The sequence below is a fragment of the Euleptes europaea genome, chromosome 14, assembly GCF_029931775.1.
Source record: "Euleptes europaea isolate rEulEur1 chromosome 14, rEulEur1.hap1, whole genome shotgun sequence".
Taxonomy (NCBI): domain Eukaryota; kingdom Metazoa; phylum Chordata; class Lepidosauria; order Squamata; family Sphaerodactylidae; genus Euleptes; species Euleptes europaea.
This window is the reverse complement of record NC_079325.1, coordinates 2041432-2060493: the sequence shown is the minus strand read 5'-3', so window position 1 is coordinate 2060493 and position 19062 is coordinate 2041432. Positions and strand designations below refer to the sequence as shown.

At 47.1% G+C, this 19062-nt stretch overlaps 1 protein-coding gene across 1 annotated transcript in view; it reads right to left on the bottom strand.

The window, feature by feature from the left end:
- Window positions 1–784: 784 nt before the first annotated feature.
- Window positions 785–19062, bottom strand: part of CADM1 (cell adhesion molecule 1) — a 304386-nt gene continuing 286108 nt past the window's right edge. The window contains exons 10-12 of the mRNA XM_056860835.1: window positions 13564–13617; window positions 2699–2830; window positions 785–1293 (exon numbers count right to left, since the gene is read on the bottom strand). Of these exons, the coding sequence (XP_056716813.1) occupies window positions 1175–1293; window positions 2699–2830; window positions 13564–13617 (305 nt within the window). The 3' untranslated portion in view covers window positions 785–1174. The remainder of the gene's footprint in view (window positions 1294–2698; window positions 2831–13563; window positions 13618–19062) is intronic.

Here is a 19062-nt window from a genome sequence, read left to right as displayed (position 1 = left end):
GAATCTGGCTCATTCACAGTCCGTTCACATCACAAAGGTGTTTTTTCCCCTCCCTGTTTCCAGGAAATTACAGAGATGCAAGGCCAACAGGGAGCCATTGACGGGATCGTTTGGAACAGAAATAATTAGAGCAGAACTTCAGAGCTCCCCCCTCCCCCTCCTGGGAGGATTCAAATTTGCCTACTTGCATGAAAACAGCAGCCCTCATCTGTCACGGTAGTTTAGGACCAAGGCCAGAAAGATCCCTTCCAAACCAGCTCCTGTCCAGAGAGGAGGAGGAGGGGCACGTGCGGCTTACCGGAGTTTACAGACACCGAATCAGACAGGCACCATTTCCTTGGGGCGCACTTCGCTTGCAGATAACCTGGAGCTCACAGGCTCCGCTTTCTCAAGGCGCACTTTGCTTGCAGATAACCCGGCATGGCTGCGATTCTTGGTGGGGAAGCGTTTTCGACGTTCCAGACTACGTTCTTGTTTCTGCAGCATTGGAAACGTGGGCAGCCGAAAACCACTCTCCTAAAAAGTTTGTTTGTCCAAGCTTTCATGACAAGGGAGTCGAATGGATTATGAACACACTGAATTCCAAAGGATGAAATCTACGGTGTGCTGGTTCTCCTTCGATGACACAATTTCAAACAGCAACAACAACATAAAAACAACCCAGGAGTATTTTTTTAAAAAAATGAAGGGAAAAAAATCTATTTGCAAGGGATCCCAGCACGCAATTCCAAGAGAGGCTAGGAAGAAGAGAAAAAAACCCAACAGGACCCCCCCTGCTCCCCCCTCCCCATGAAACAAGAAATAAAACAAGGCACAGAATTTTCTGCAAATGATGGAACTAAACTAAATCCAAGTTGAACTTGGCCAGAGAATTAAAAACCCAAATAAATTGAGGTGTCGAACAGCAGAGTGTACTTTACAAAGAACACTTTCACATAGGAATTCCTGGACTCTCACACAGTACCACACATTTCTCCATCCATCCATCCATCCATCCGTTCATCCAAAAAATAAAATAAAACAGTACTGGAAGGGGGAAAGAAAGAAAGAAAAAGACAGAGACAAAGCAAAATGCCGTAAGCTGGTAGCAACTTCCAACATCACTGTCTTGATCTTCTACACGCGGGGCCAGTGACTGTCCGCAGTTGGACACCTCATGGAAACCATGGCGGATCTAGATGAAGTACTCCTTCTTCTCTTCCGAGTTGTTCTGGCCTCCCTCGGCATTGATGATCGCTGTGTCTGCGTCGGCCGCATCGTCAGCTCCTTTGGCTTCATGAGTGAAGTACGTGCCTGGAAAGAGAGGGGCAACAGAAGGGCTGTGAGGCCCAGCGCCCATTCCACGGAGGGGCCACCGAAAAGGGGCTTCCGCAGTCCCAAGCAAACCAGGGCCGGAGTGGCTCAAGGCAGCTGGCGGCTAGCAGGGGTAGGGACGCTGGGTAACCCTCTGGATGAAAGAGGCTTGTGTTCAAACTAGGGTTGCCAGGTCCCTCTTTGCCACTGGGGGGAGGTTTTTGGGGCGGAGTCTGAGGAGGGCAGGGTTTGGGGAAGGGAGGGACTTCACTGCCATAGAGTCCAATTGCCAAAGCGGCCATTTTCTCCAGGAGAACTGATCTCTATAGGCTGGAGATCAGTTGTAATAGCAGGAGATCTCCAGCTAGTACCTGGAGGTTGGCAACCCTAGTTCAAACCCTGCTGACAGCCTTGGGCTACTTATTGCCCCTTTGTTGTGAGGATAAACAGGATGAAACGCAGGCAGCCCACCTTGCAGGAAGGGCGGGATGCAAGCATAATCACTACAACTCAATGGTCAAAGCCATAAATATTCCCTTGGCCACCCAGAATGCTCACAGATGCCCGTCAATGGCAGGGTGCCCTCTATGGCTCTAAGGGGCATCTACGACTAAAGAAAAAAGGGGGGGGAGAAACTCGACCTAAAAATGAGGGGAAACCAAAGGGGTTGAGCTAAATACTATCTAATGTAACAAAAAATAAATATACTTTTATTGCATAGTGTGCACAATTGCATTTAAAAACACATACACAGTTGATGCTAATACATATAATGACCAAAATCTGACCAGACGCGTTTCGGTCATTTAGAGGCCTTCTTCAGTGGTCATACATACACAATTCCACAATACACATCGTGACCTACACACAAACATTTTTCAAGATAAGGGGGAAAAAAGCCTTCTGGAAGGAAAAAAAAAGAGGTGTTTATATACACAATGTTTGTGTATATGTCAGGATGTGTATTGTAAAACTGTGTATGTATTACCACTGAGGAAGGCCTCTAAAAGGCCGAAATGCATCTGGTCAGATTTTGGTCATTATATTAGCATCAACTGTGTATGCATTTGTAATATTTGTAACCTTTTCTTCTTTGTGCTTTTTAGGAAGCTTGCATTTTAGGCTCTGTGTTTTTAAATGCAATTGTGCACACTATGCAATAAATATATATATATATTGTTGTTTTGTTGCCTGCGCAACTGGCCAAGATTGTCCCAGGAAGAGACAATCTTTTTTTGTTCATGGTTCTAAAGCTGCAAATGGCGAAAAGAAGCAGCAAACAAAGGGGGGGGGGAGAAGCCTGGGAAAAAAAGAGGCAAATGGGCAAAAGGAGGGGCTGTGCGCCACCCCCACCCCCATGTTTGTGGGCAAAAGATCATTGCAGTCAAACTCTCTCCAGATTTACCTTTGTGTCTTGCAAAGTATCGTCCCAAAATGATAAGAAGACAGAGCATGGCGAAGACCACCACGGCCACAACACCGCCGATCACTGCGTGGTCTACTGCTGTGATTGGGCTCTCCTCCCCCGCTCGAGAATCTGCACAGAAGATGAAACAGCAACGTCACTCCCTGCCACTTTGATCAGCCACGGGCTGGAACACCCCCCCTTTCCCCTTGCCTGGGTGGGCCACTCTGGGTGGGCTAAAGAGTGGCCCACCCAGGCAAGGCAGTTCAGGCAAGACTTCAGCCAAGCTAGTTGGCTCTAGCCATTGGGATAGTACCCAACACACTGGGGGCAGACTGGGATTGTGGGAGGGGTGCTGGGTGGGGGAGGGAGGGAGAGAAGCACATGGAAGTCAGGTTGCAGCATCGATTGGACGAGAAATGCCCCCTGGACGGAACCCTAAAATGAAGACAACAATGAAACACACGTCCCCATTCATTTCAAGTAACGGGAAAAGACCACAGAAACGTGACACACACAACACCCAAGTTGCTACGGGATCCCCCTTCTCAAGCAAAATCAAAATATAACCTTCGCTAGACAACTGGCCTGTTTGCTCCACATTCTGCAAGGCAGCACCCCCCCTCCAAACCCCACTGTGACCCAACGGCAGCAGTCGCCGCATGCGGCTTCCGGTGGCTTCGTTTCACGTATTTAACTTGCCATGGTGGTTATTTGCTTTTCTAAGCATCTCTCCCCGGCTCCCTCCTCTTTGGGGTGCCTCCCGCTTAGAGAGGAATGACTCATCTGGCTGGGGAACAACTCCAGAATGAACTCAGAAAGAGGGATGATTGCATAAAATGAATGTATAGCAATGTAAACAATTTTAATTTAAGCAGGCGGCTACACTGGCCCTCCCTGTAATTCTCACGACAACCAAGATTTACAGTGTAGTAAAAAACAATTATTCTCTCGTTGATTAATACATTAACATTTTGGAATAGAAGCCAAACCATTGTCGCTATTCTCCCCCCCCCCCTTTTATTGAGCTCAAGTGTGACACCTCCATTAAAATGATTTACAGGCCATCCCTTACAATTTAAGCACAGCAGCAACAGAAACGGTAAAATTCTTTTAACTTTACATGATTTGTGAAGTCATATGTGAAGGATTTACCATTTAAATCTTTCACTACAAGAAGCACACGGCCAATAAATCTGCCCCCCACCAACCCCTGCAGCTACCCGGACACCTAAGAGAAATGCATTTCACCAGGAAGAGCAAGTGTGCAAATTCCAGTCAATTTTTAAAAAAGATTTATCTCTATCTCTCTCCCAAGAACAGAGCCAATCTCCCAAGCCTCCACCTCTAATAATATTTGAAGTTTATCGATCAAGTGTACAGATCCGTGACAGCTCAACGTAATGGCGCTCTTCAGAGGCGAAGTCGGAGACGCGGCTTTCAGCCGGCGCTTTGGATTTATGCTTTCTATTGATATTTCCAATTCTGTTGCAAGATTAAGCACCAAAGGATGTAAGTAAATAACTCGTGACCAAGAGGACTGTAAAATGCAGTTTAATTAAAAAAACAGTTTCAATTAGGAGAAGGGTCCTTCAGCGGTTTCCCTACCTCCTCCTCCTCCACTATCACCACCTTTTTGAAATAACAGCAAAACCCAGGTTCGCATCAGGACAAAACACTGGGCAGCCAAGAGGCGCAAGCCCCTCCCCCCATGGGGCTGCCGCACAACCTTCCTAGTCCCTGTGCAAGACCCACAGAGGCGGACCAGACACACAACATGCAGAAAGGAGGCTTGGCAGGATGGCACCCTACACAAGGAGCCCCGGAAGTGATGCTCAGCTGCAAGTGGAGGCAAAAATCCTCTCTGGCTACCCAGTGAGCACAGCTCTGCATCATGAACCCCCTCACCCCACAAAACATTTAACTAACGTTTGCTGAGGGGGAAAGCTGAAAAGGCATTTAACTGAGGACAGGGGTGGAGTGGAAACCATTTCCTGACAAATCTTCAAGTGGGGACAATCTCAGAAAAGCCGTCCCTCCTTTGAGACCTTCGCACCTCTTGTGTCCCATGCTACTGAGCGTACAAAGAACATTGCACCCTGGAAGCCTCATGGCATGTCAAAGGGTACAAGGGACCCTGCACCTCCCTGAACCATACACCCATGTTTGAAGGATGGTCTCCTTCCATACCTCCCTGTGCGCCAACCAAGGTCATCAGGCAGCCGTCTGCTGGCTCTCCCACCACTCAGGTTGGCCCGTCTGACACTGATCAGAGCCTGGGCCGTTTCTGCCATAGCCTCTGCTCTGTGGGATGGGCTCCCTGAAAAGATGGGGGGGGGGGCTCCTTGGAGATCTTCAGGAAGCCTGCATGTTTGCCAAGGCTTTGCCAGGAAGTCTGCAAGGCCTGCCTGTTTGCCAGGGCTTTGGGATGGGTGTGAGCAGCAGGCATCTTTTAAGGGGTGGGCAGAGATTTGGGGCTTGCTATTTTGTTTTCTGTTGCTCCAGAAGGTCAGACCAGAACCAACAGGTTGAAATTAAATAAAAAGAGTTTCTGTCTAGACATTAGGAAGAATTTTCTAACAGTTAGAGCGGTTCCTCAGTGGAACAGGCTTCCTCAGAAGGTGGTAAGCTCTCCTTCCCTGGAGGTTTTTAAGCAGAGGCTAGATGGCCATCTGTCAGCAATGCTGAGTCTATTACCTTAGGCAGTTCATGAGAGGGAGGGCATCTTGGCCATCTTCTGGGCATGGAGTAGGGGTCACTGGGGGTGTGGGGGGAGATAGTTGTGAATTTCCTGCATTGTGCAGGGGGTTGGACTAGATGACCCTGGTGGTCCCTTCCAACTCTATGATTCTATGATTTTGGTTTTAACTGAAAAATGTTTTTAAGTATTATCGTAAGCTGCCTTGAGCCATGAGGAAAGGTGGGGTATAAATGTTTTAATAAAAATAGTATCAATAAAACACTCTCTCTTTTTTTCTTGCATTCATGAAAGCACAGAGAGGCAGCTGGATCATGGGAATTACATACACTAGACATTTATCTTGTGACCATCCAAACTCCCAGATTCTGTCCCTTGCTCCATATCACTGCAGTCCTGGATGGGGGTCCAACTCCTGCCCTCCTCAAATTTCCTCTTCAAATGTTGCCAGAAACTATCCTGATGCAACTGTATGCACTGCTGAATTGAAATTCTGGTGCGATTTCACCGATGCACACCTTGGACTCTTACAAAAGCCTCATTCCCCATATTAAAAAACAACAACAACAACCTGAGACACAACTCTCTATATTAAACATGCTCATTGGCCGTGTTTTCCCACTGCCTACATGCACACAAGTAACAGAGGGGAATAGACGCAAACAAACAGAACACTTTGGCAAACAACACGGTGTGTACACAATTTGGAGAGAAAAACCTGGAACAATGCAGGGTTTTTAATGGCTTTTTTGGAAACGAGATCAAGTAGTTCTGAACTCCAAAATGCACGGAGTACTTCAGAGGAGGAGAATTTTGGAAGCATCCCTAACAATAACACAGAGGCAGGAAACTTGTTCCAAGCCATGTTTAATTTAGTGGATAATAACACTCGGAAACCAACAGTGCCGTCTCCTACACAGAGTTCCCTCAGTCTAAGGCTGGAATAACTCCGGGCAAGATCACACAGCTGGTCTCTCGTGGCCCCTGAGGCTGTTCAGAAGAGTTACACCTCCCTTCTGTGGCCTCTTTCCTACCCTCTGGGGCACTGGGGAATGGGACCCTGGACCCCAAGGGGCAGCTCTGCATCCATTCCAGAGGCCCCCCCTGCTTTTCCTCTACCTCGTGGCAATCTCCAAGGGCACTTTGGCACTTTTTCACACAGAAAAGGCAAGCGGAAGGGATATTTTATGCTTGCAAATTTAGATTGCTGGTTTCATTTTTGAATGGAAAACGGCAAGATTAGTTTTGACTTCTTATTCTCGAGTGGTTTCCCAACAGTTAAAGGAAAACCACCATGGGACCAGCTGGTGGTGTGGAGGGGGGGGGCAGTTTTGGAATGAGCCTTTCTATTTTTAGCTGTCGAGGAAGCAAATCAATTTTTTTTAATCTGAAAGTGTCACAAGGTATTAGATCAGGCATTTCCACTTCTTTACGTAACTCTTTTCCTTCGACGTCCTGCAAATGCAAAAATAAAATAAAATAAAATAAAAGCACCCCCAACAGCAATGAAGATTTGTCTGCTTATTGAGTGGGCAGTTTCAAAGTTACTGTCTTACACACCCAGCTGAAGAAACACCCTTAGTGACTTGTGTGAAGGTTGACTCTAGCAGCACAAAACCGAGGCTGGAAAGAGGGCTTCCAGGTGGCCCCCGTCCCCTCACTGTACACAAATTATGTGCACGCAAGATTTATGGCAGATTAGAAACACGGATATTAATTAGACTGCACAGCAAACTTGGAGAACTGTCAGGGCATTACATCAAAGGGCAGGCAGTGGCTCCTCCCTAACGGATACCAATCCAAAGTCCTTTGTTGGGTCAAGAGGACTGTGCCAGATGTGGCTTTAGAAACAAATATTTGACCATAACAACAGGGATCAGCTGAAAACTGTTGCCTCAGTTATCATCATCTCTAACTTAACAAGGGAGGGAGGGGGAATCACAGACACAGATGTGGCAGGGATGGGGGGGGGAAATGCCACATTCTTTGCTAATCCTCGTGTGCTATTCTTCCTTACGATTTGCTTTTCTCAGCACCAATTCAATTACGGATGCTACAAATCCTTCTGACATTTAATTCCCTCTTGTCAGAGAGAGCAGTAAACATATATACATGCACCTCTTTTCCATTAAGATGTGAATGTATGCCGGAGCAGGCCAGCCTGCTCACCAAGGAGTCCCCTGAAGGGTGGACAAGGCAGCGCAAAGCCACGTGGGCTCCCAAACGGGCCCTTGAAGCGCTGACGGTTACAACTGAGGAAAGGATGTCTGTGCAGCCAGGTCAGGAAGCGGCTCGGTATTGCACTGCCCATGGACACAGAAAGCGAGAGGTCCCTGTGCCCAGAAAAAAACAACAGCTAGATTTGAGCCCAGTAGCACCTTAGACAAAAACAAAATTTTCCGGATATAAGCTCTTGAGAGTCAAAGCTCCTTTCATCAAAATTTTGACTCTCAAAAGCTCCCCGCCCAAAAAAAAAAAAATCTTGTTGGTCTCTAAGGTGTTACTGGACTCAAATCTAGCTGTCCTACTGCAGGCCAACATGGCTACCCTCTGAAACTCTGCCCAGGAAAAGTTAGATTTTACTTCTCTGTATTGGTTTGAGAGGCAGGGAGACCGCTTTATTGAGTTTGGCTCATTGTAATAAAGTCTGCAAACTCTTGGCTCAAATACACCACATTAGTCTATCTTCCATCAACCAGAACCCCCACATTTCTCCAAACAAGCCTGAAAGAAACAAACAAAACAAGAAAGAACACAATGCAGACGGACAGCCTATTAGGCCCACTCTTGACATATGACAACAATCAAAAATCCAAGGCCACTCCAAATGGGAAACTGAATGCCAACTTTAAGGACCCCCAAATACTAAGCAGGGATGCTTAGGAAAACTTCTGCCAGAGTTTGATGTTGTGCATTAATGGGACTTTTTACCCAAATTGCAATGATAATGCCAGAATCCAGAGTATTGTTTGGAATTGTACAGCTAGAATTTGTTCTGTAACAATGATCAGATTCCAACAGGTAGAAAGGATATCATTACACTAAATTGTGGCTGTGGAGAAAAGGAACATTCAAAGGAAGAGGGTTTTCTCTTTTTTCTATAGGAGTCGGGTCTTATTTTTAGTTTTTAAAATATTTTTGACTCTGCTGGAGCCCTGGAGCACAGAGGAAAAAAGATATACAGGAAGAAAAACCATTTCTTTGGGGGCATGGGTTTGGTTTCACTTTTTAATGCGTATCTGTGTGTGCGTGTGTGTGTGAAATTCTTTGACTAACTCTCAAACAGAGCAAAATCTATACATAAATAACAAAATGAACCCCTTTTCCCCTCTCTCTAAACACACACATTCTTTTACTCTGCCGCAGCACAGGGGCAAAAAGAACATACTAGCACAGCTACAGAGCAGAAGGTAAATTCCAGTTTCCTTGGAAGAAACCAATTTCCTTCCTGTGTATACATTTTTCATTTCAACTTTTTGCACCAGTGCTCCAGCAGAGTGAAAAAAAACTTTAGACTAAAAGAACTGAAAGAGAAAAAAGTGTGCAATGAGCAAAGCTCGAGGACACCAGCACAAAAACGGCACGCATTCTAGTTTTTCTTGCTGGAAGGCAACTGAAGCAGAACCCACAAAGTAACAAAGAAAAATGGAACTGGGATATCTAAAGCAAAACCTTTAGGGATATAGAAAGAATGATTAAACTGCACTCCTTTCTAGCGGCCGAAGGGCCATGGACTCAAGAACCAAAAGGGAGATGGTCCGGTTCTTCAGCTTTGCTCAGACTTCACTGAGCTCCCATGATACCTCCTCGATACAATAATGGGGGGTCCCGGCCAGACCAGGACTTCTGCTGCGAATGCATTAAAACAGCCATTTCCCAGTAATCTGTTGTTCTTTGTACTGTGCTTCCTAAAGTCCCAAGACCTAAAAACTGTGCCATCCTTACAAACAGGCTAGGAAAACAAGGACCATTATACGTAGCTAGTGTAAGGGCAACGTATTCTCTTCTGTCAGCTTTGTTTTGGGAGGGAAGGGGGCCTCATGGTCTAGCCTGATCTCATCAGATCTTGAAAGCTAAGCAGAGTCAGTGCTTGGATGGGAGACCACCAAGGAAGACTCTTCAGAGGAAGGCAATGGCAAACTGCTACCACTCCTCACTTGCCTTGAAAGCCCCTTGCTGGGGTTGCCATAAGTCAGCTGTGACTTGACAGTGCTTTACACACACACACACACACACACACACACACACACACAAATGCTTTGTTTCAGATTTCTGTAACTCCAGTCCTATTCCATTGCTTTACATATCAGAGGCAGCATGCCTCTTTCAATCAGGTGCTGCGGAACACAGGCGGGATAATGCTGCTGCAGCCATCTGGCTTGTGGGCTTCCTAGAGGCCCCAGGTTGGCCCCTGTGTGAACAAACTGCTGGCCTTGAAGGTCTGATCCAGCAGAGCTCTACTTATGTTCTTATTAGATGTCTCATCCCATTGACTCATACTATGTAATCCACCTGGAGTCTCAGTGAGAAAGGCGGACTATTAATAAAGTAAATAAAATAAATCAATAAATGTACTGGCCAAGATCTTGGGGAGGGAGGGGGGGTGGAGAGGGGGCTCTTCATGTTTCTGTGCCTTTGAGCCCTTTGCAAGTGAAAGCAGGCAGGTCAAAATACACACGTTGGACATCAAAAGCCAAAAGGTCCTCAGAGTCCAAGCCGGGGTGCTGGCATGTTTGGTCCTGGCAGTTGGATGAAGAAGGGGAATTGCCCATGTTGGGCAGCACTGTTCAGCCAAAGCCTTCCTTCAGCACTCCCTTTGCAAAACCCCACCCCTCTTGGCTCAACAGCTCTGGCAGCATGGTGCTCAATACAGCACAGGCTGATACTGTTTAATACCTGGGGCACCGTAGAAGCAAAGTACTTAAGGAGCACCGGGCACAGGGTGGTTTATTGCAATGATTTAACACTTCTGCTCCGCAGGGCCTTGTTTTCCTCTTCCTTGTTTAACTATTTTTTGCTAAGTTATGTAGACCCAGGTATTAAAACACTCTGTTTGGGCAAGGGGGATGGGAGAGGCCGCACTCTGACAGAGCGGGAGTTTCTCCTCTGAGCATTTGTGCAATAAAAGCAAAGGTCTGATGAATATCTCCTCTGCAGGCCCAGCCTGGCTGTTAATTTTCACGCATTGAGATTTAAGGCTCCCTCCCACCAAAGTTTAACAGCTCTCCTATTTCCAAAAGGAGATGCATTTTTAAAACTATGATATTAACCCTTCCCCTGCATCAAATTTTCATGTGAGATGTAATGAGAGACTGCAGCTGTGTTAGTATTAATGCTCAAACTCTGTAAGACGGAGGGAAGGGGATCTCAAACTTTGGCACAAGGAGTTCTCCTCCGTGCAACAGTAATTCCTTTATTGGTAGAGGGCAACAAATATTAATGGCTGTATCAAAACAGAATTAGCCTGTAACCACAAACTGGGAGGAAGGAAAGCCCCCACCCAAACTCTGTTCCTCTTTACAACCCCCAGTGACTGTTTTGCAAAGCCCACTTTACAAACTGTGAGTTGATCCTAACCTCACCCCAAAAAAATCTCCTTCAAGATAATGTAAGAACAATATCTGTCACATTCCACACTGCTGGCACAGAGAAAACCACATCTCTGGCAAATTGCCCATTTTGCTGATCAATGCAATTTGACACTTTCAGGATGCCAAAATACAACCGGAAACGCTGCTGTTAGATGCAGCAGCTTTTTTCTACTGCTTGCAACAACCGGAGAGAACTCTTGATATCAAGAGAGTTCTACTAACCCCTCACAGTCGGGCTTCTTCCTTGCTCTGCTCCTTTCATTCCTTTGGGTACGGCTGTCATTAGAACCCTTGAAGCCCCAAGCAGACAAAGAGAGAATGACAGGAACTGCTCTGAGCTCCATGAATGAAAGGGCGTGGGATGTAAGCAATAATCTTCAAAAGCCCCTTTCTGGATTTGTTTTTGGAATGGCTTTCATGGGAACCTGGTGCAATAACCTTTAAAATGAATGGAGACGCAAAGGGCTCAGTGGAGCATGTTAAAAGATCTGGGTGCGTAAAGCTGATCCGGAAGATCTTGAGATGATTTCCAGAACTGGCCGATTGCTTAAGAAAATGGCTTTCAAAGGGCGGCTGTCCTCTCCTGTGAAACACATGCAGTGTTTATCCATAATAACCAAGAGGGGTTGAAATGGGGAACGGAAAGTGCCAGGAACAGATAATATTATTCATTACCCCAGCCTCGCATTAAGTGTGCTACACCTATTCTAATTTATTGATGGGCTATTTAAAGCAGGTGTTAACCTGTTTGTCTTGTATTATAATTGAATTTGGTCTCTAATTTAAGCGAGAGAAATTCAAGGAGTTCATCCTTCCTCAATCAATATGTTCCCCTTCAGTGACCCATTTCAAGATAGCTTCATAAAAAATAATGTATTTTGTTTTAATAAATTTAATCACTATGACAGGTGCTCAATTTTTATTGGCTGCTTCTGCAGACATCTCTTTGCCGGAGAACAAAGCCATGCTTACAATCAATAGTAATTGATTAATCAGCATCCCCCATGAACAAAGGTGCTAATCAGTTTTTGATTAGTTAATCAAACTACACGGAAAGGCTACACGGGTCCCTTTTGATTGCACCGTGTTCAACAACATTTGTATCTGGAGCAAAGCCCTAATGGTGGGAAGTGCCCGGCAGAAACACGCGGAATAAATGCAACTGAACTGTTTCACTTGGGCACAAATGAGGATACCTGTAAAGCTGCTAGACAAAAAGGCGGGCGGGTGGGCAGGGAGCGGGAGACGGGCCAAAGCTCATCCTCATCCAGACCTCAGTGACAATGTCGAAGAGTTCACAAAAAGCCAACGGGTGGTCATGATCTACCCAACTAAGCAAACCTAATTTAAATGCATGGGAATTGTGCAAGGACATGGGCAGACTTGTGCAAGAGCTACCATTTCAAAGGAGCTAGGACCGAAGGGCCCCACCTGAGTATCGTCAATGTGACTGCATGCCTAATGGTTACAGCTGCTTGGTGTTGAACGAAAGAGCAGAAACCAACACTGATGCAGGGAGCCCAAATCAGCAGGACTAAGAGGCTCCGATTTGCTTGTGGGAATGGCAGGTGAGGGCATGGGGTGGGGGATACGAGGGATAGACTCTTCCGGAAAGTTGTGGTAGGACATGAACATTTTTTTCATGACAACCTTCAAGCCAATCAGAAACTGGATGTGTAGTCTGTTGTTATGGGATGGGCATTCACATGAACGCATGAAGCTGCCTTATACTGAACCAGACCCTCGGTCCATCAGTTACTCAGAAGGGCAGCGGCTCTTTAGGATCTCTGGCTGAGGTCTTTCATATCACCTCCTGCCTGGTCCTTTGAACTGGAGATGCCAGGGATTGAACCTGGGACCTTTTGCATGCCACTGGATGGCGACAAAAAAACTTTTTTACTTGGACAAGAGGGTCCCGATCCCCACCAGCCCCTCTGCCTCAGACACAGCACCTCCCTCCCTCCTTCCCAGAGTTGCTGTGAAGACAAAATGGGGAAAGACCCTTGAATGCAAACTCTACCTCCTGGAGTGGGGGAGGCGTACAGGGTACAAATGTGAGTATCAAAGAAACATGGACGTGGGAAAAGGTACTACTTGTGTGGCGTGTTCAATCTCCTGTTAAAAGCAGGCAGGGTGGAAGTATCTGGTGTGCAAGAAAGCCATTGGTTCTGCCATGTCCACCACCAGCAGCCCCAGACTTCCAGCCAAGCTGCCCCACAGGTAACAAGATGTTGCCAGAACCATGATTAGGATAAAAAGCTATAGTTATTTCCAGCTCGTGGCAGCCTGAAAAAAGCACTTGTAGCGCTCTGCCCTCCTCCGCCTCCCACCACCCTAAACTTTTCAGGGGTGCTGCATCAGCTGGTAAAAACTCACACTGATACGGGAAGAGGGGAACCCGAGGGCGGGAGGGAGAGATGAGGGGGGGATGCTCCCCGGGGTGGGCCTTTGAGCAGTTGCGCAGCGCAGAAAGACACACAAGTGCATGGACACACACAGCCAGGATGCAAACAAGGTGGAAAGCAAGCCCACAGACGGAGCTGCCAAGTTGGCTTAACCTGAAGACCGGCCCTTACCTGAAAGGTCCCCATAGTCCAGCTCCTCGGCAGAATTGGGCAACTGAGTAAAGCCTTACAAGCAAAAAACAAACTCGTTTTTCTTTGTGTTCCTCAAGGGACAAGAAAACAAAACACTTAAGAAATGAGAAGGAATTTTCTCAGAAAAAGAACCAACCGCTGGCTGTCTGGCCAAGATTGCACTCGGATGAGTTTGCAAAAAAGGTTCCCAATCTTTTTTCTTTTCTTTTCTTTTTGTTTTTTGGCCTCTTTTAAAACAACCAATTGGCTGCCCAAGACTTCTTGGTCTGCACCACGGAAAACACACCAAACACAAAGAACGTTCAAAATCACTCATTCATATCTGCATGCAACCGCCCCCCCCCCCAAAGAAAAACCCATTTATTGTTAAAAACACCAAGGCAGGGCAGTGCATCACCTTAGGTAACAATTCTTTGTAGATGGTACATAACCTAAGCAGTGAAACTGTATTTTAGGTTGCAGCGTAAATTTAAATCCCCGGGCAATGCCAACTAAGATTGCCCGTTATCAGTGCCGAGAGAGATTGGATTGCACTTTTCAAAACTACAGGAACAATACATGGAGACTGTGTGTTGCATTTTCACAGAGGGGGTAAAATCTGATAGGGAAGGTCTTAGAAAAATCCCAAAAGCAATCTGTTTCTGGGAAAGTCACCTCAAAGCTGATAAAACCTCCTCCTGAATTAAAAAAGCAAGCAGAAACTCTAGGTTTCACAGTCACCTCCTTGTAAAAAGAAAGTTTTTGGTAAGGATGCAACTCGTTTTGAAATTTCTTAGCCAAAGGCCAAAAGGAGATTTTGCACCTCTGGAGATCTGAGAGCTTCAAGGGCCAAGCAAGACCAGCAGAATTCCATGTCTCTCTCCCCACACCCCACCCAACATTTATCCCAAAAGCAGACTCTCAAATGCTGCAATGGAGAACTGTCAAAGGGTGGTCTGCAGATTGTTGCTGAAATGACAGCTACATGGCCTGACAAGGGTTAAAAGGTGGCCTGGGGTACCATATTTTTGCTCCTGCAGGGAGAAAAGCTGCTGGGGAAGGGCCAGTTCCGAGGAGGAAAATGACTGGAGGAGAAAGGGTCACACAGTCCCACCCACGGCTCCTCTCTTCTCAGACGGGGGGCCTCTTGGAAAGTAACATGGAAAAGAGGCTCTCTCCAAGAAGGATGGAGGAGATCCACGTGGGCACGGCCAGAAGCCTTGCTGGGTGCCCAGTTGAGATGCAGAAGCCTCTAGATGGCGGAACCCAAGGACAGCAGGTCACCTGGCCACCACACTGGCCCTGGGCAGGCGACCTCTCTGCACAGGGAGGGAGAGTAGGCATGAGCGCACCAGTTCTGAGCCCCCCCATAATCGTTGACTCGTCTGCACAGAGCAAACGAGGAGAGAGTACCTGCATGAGTGCCCCCTCCTTGCGACCAGTAACCCTGTTTTCCAAACATTGCCAATCTCGGGGAGGGGGCATGCGTGTGGAAACTCTCTCTGCACATTCGTTCTGTATGATCATGCTCTCCCTCCCCACACGGGCAGGTCATCTGCAAAGGGCTACCAATGGGAGTTCCGGAGGAGTCGCGATAGCTATCGAGGTGGACAACTGATGCGTTGCTGTTTCTACTGGGGATTGAGATCCAGCCTACACACTTATTGTGTTTTTTCCCTTCGTGCCAAGCCGCCCTGTGGATCCGGAAGATGGAAAGGCAAGGCATAAAATAAGTGAATGAAAACGTCCCTCCATCCTACACTTCAGTACCAAGGACAGCAGCCCAATGGGACCCCCTTACATTGCCCTGGAAATTGACCAGAGCCAGGTCTTCCTGGCACCATGCTCACCATCCAAGAACAGGAAGAGGGCAGCGCCAATCAAAACGCCCCTTTTGAGGATTAAAAAATTGTAAACCAGAAAGTGCATGAAGCGGAACTTGGGCTGTGGTTGCTGAACTGCTCAGCTAAGGACAAACGGTTCTAAGCAAAGAGCAAACAGGCAGGTCGGAAACACAGCTTCTGCCACGCTTAAGTAGACAGATGCTGCCATTCGGAGGTGAACCGGCCACAATCAGGTCAACTGCTTTTGTTGCAAACGACAGTTAGCCATGCTTCCTTTAATAACTGCAGCCAGCAAGCTGAGAGTTGAGCTACATTCGAGTCCGGTAGCACCTTAGAGACAAACAAGTTTTGGGATATGAGCCTTCAATAGTCAAAGCTCCCTTCTTCAAATACAAAAAGGTGCTTCCCATATCCTGGCTTTGCATGCACAAGGTCCCAGGTCTGATCCCTGGCATTAGTTGTTCAAAGAATCACAGGCAATGGCAGGACTGGCAGTTTCTTCCTTCCATAGGCTGCGGGCATCCGCTGCCAGTCAGAGAAGGCTGGGCTCGAAGGATCAGTGATCGGATCCTGCCGTGGGAGGTGCTTTCCTACGCTTTAGCCAAAACGATGTAAGCTGCCCAGTATGAAAATGGCATTCCAACATGTGTCAGCCTCCCTGTTCAAAATCAAGGGCTATACAATAGCGAGTACAAAATGGATTTCCTGCCCTGAGTGTGGAGGGGAACGAGGAAGGCTTTGCATGAACAAGGGCTCCATGAGCTCATGGAGGCTTCAGACTAAACAGCATTATTCTGCCTCATGCCAGACCTCCCAGGATTACTAGTTATCTTTATATATTAAAATATTTATAGTCCACTTCTGCTCTTGGCTCAAGGTGGCTACAATGGCAGGAGTGAGGACGACAGGCATATGTCCAGACTGGAAAGTGGTTTTGCCACCCTGGTTAAATTGTGGAACTCCCTGCCCCAGGATGTGGTGATGGCTGCCAACTTGGAAGGCTTTAAGAGGGGAGTGGACACATTCATGGAAGAGAAAGCTATTTATGGCTAGTAATAAAAATGGATACTATTCATGATGCATATTTATTCTCTCCAGGGTCAGAGGAGGCCTACTATATTAGGTGCTGTGGAACACAGGCAGGATGGTGCTGCTGCAGCTGTCTTGTTTGTGGGCTTCCTGGAGGCACCTAGTTGGCCACTGTGTGAACAGACCGCTGGACTAGATGGGCCTTGGCCTGATCCTGCAGGGCCTTTCTGATGTGTCTTCCGCTGCCTGGATAAGTTCTGCTACAAGCCCTCAGCATTCCACAGCTGCAGAGCTTCTCTTGATCTCTCAGCAGTCCTTAGTGATCACAGTTGCCACCTCTAATGAGATGACACCCTGAATATCACCCTCTAAGTAACTCTGCATTCTATTTGTGTCAATAAAAATGGGCCCCATTCAGTGAGTAATAGTAAGCTTGTTTCTACCGTTGCGAAATTCTTTGCTTCAGCATAAGAGAGGAAGCATCTGGTGTGCAGATATATTCTGGGTGGGGCAGGTATGAACCCCACCAAAAGGTTTCCACGTGAGAAGCTCATAAGCAGACACACAAAGGCCATCGGGCACTGGGAATCTCTCGTGCGCAAGCCCCGATGACATGAATACTATGTGGCTTCTAGGTGGGAAGGACTCTACCATTAGAAGAGCACAAGATATTTTTGGATGAGTGTCATGCTGTGAGTTCTGACCTGGATGGCTCAGACCAGCCCGACCTTGTCAGATCTCAGAAGCTAAGCAGGTTAGTCCTTGGATGGGAGACCACTGAGGAAGTCCAGGATTGCTAGCAGAGACAGGTCATGGCAAGCCACCTCTGAACATCTCTTGCCTTGAAAGCCCCTTGTTGGGGTCATCATAAGTGGGCTGTGACCTAATGGCACTTCACACACACATCATGGTGGGAATCTGGTCTTCCTGCTGGCTTGTAAATGCAGGATGAGCTCTGGCAGCGTGCACCTGGCCCAGCATGAAATCTGCTGCTCAAATTATGTGCTGAAGAAAGAACCCTTCCAGACAAGGGCCATTACAGGAGCCTTTGGAGCGACTGATCACTCACAGGACTGAAATACAAAGGCTGCTCTTCCAAGCAGCCTATTTTTAGTCCTCTAAATGGTGTCTTTTCAAGGGGCTTTCCTTCCTCACTTAAGGAAACATTTGTTTTCTTACAAGTTAAAAGGGCAAAATTGAATGTTTTTGGTAAAGCGAAGAATCTTTTATCTTTCCCCCCAAAGGAAACTTAACAGGCCAACTGTTTTAGTTCTATCAGCAAGTGACAGGCAGGAAAATGTCACTGAGCTGCACCAGAAATTGTCAGGAGGCAACTTCACATGCCACCAATCATGCCTTGAGCTTTCTCGCTGTTTCTCGATTGGTACTGTTAAAAGACTCCCTCTTTTTTGATGGGACAGCATTCACATTACCTTGTATTTTTTCTGGATAAGGAGAGAATTAAAGTTCCCACTGCATAGAGCTGTTCTGTCACATGGATCTGAAAAGGCAGAAATCTCCTGGGTCTGAGCACGAACTAACCAAAGGCTGACTCCACTAGAACAGAATCTGTACCACACCTGACTGCATTGTTTCACAAATGGATTTCCAGAACAGTGACTCGTCTTTTTTAGAAAGCATAATTAAGCACAGGAAATATTTCTCCAACTTGTGCACAGTGAATTCGTCAGATCAGTTATATATCAGCTTGTTCACTTCCCAGAGGAGATCTGGATTGCTGGATAAGACTGAGTGGTATTTGGGAGGAGGAGATTGAAAGCACAGCATAAATTTGGGAAATTAACTCTGTGTAAACATATTTAAGCCAAGTTGGCAAGTGGGGGCATTTTGGCCTGCCAAACTGGGGAAAGAGCGAGTTCTTCAGGGGCTAGAATTCTTGTCAGGGACCTGGAAACAATCAGCTGCCTATTAAAGTTCCCTAAAATTACTGAGGACAGGAATTCCGCTGCTTTGTTCTTGGCAGGACTAACCAATCCAGCCTGCAACAGAAGGGCAGCCCTTCACCCCAACCACACTCCAGAAATCTTCCTTGGATCTGCCCCACAAAGGGCCAGCTGCATACCACATGCTCATTTAGCACACGGCAAACCCCGTGTCAAAACAATGAACAGATGAGGGGAAGCCGCTTCACGAAAATGTCACAGCAGCCGCGGTGGACCAGACCAGGGGGTCCCGCCAGTTCAGCACCCTCTGCCATGTGCCCGGCAGCCAGACGGCCCTGGGAAGCAGACACCCTGGGCCAGGTGGCAACAGTCCTCCCCAGCTGTTGCCCTCCAGCGACGGATACTGAGAAGCATTCTGCCTCCCAACCACAGAGCTTCCCGTGTAGCCCTTGTGGGTAACTACTGTTGGAAGACCTAGTCTCTGCCCAACCTGTCGTTTTGATTTGCAGCGTGTCGAACAGTTGGCAACACCCTTGCTTGTTGAATATGCTTTCACTGGGCCCATGTGAAGACACTCTTGGGGAAGAAAGGGGCAGAAAATGGGGAAGCTCAACATGGCTGCCAAGCAAAAAAGGAAGGCTTGAGGCCGGCTCAAGAGTGACAATGCTGGTTTTGCTGGCAGTTTCTTCTAGGGGCTTGCTTGGCACCTGATGCCACCGCGA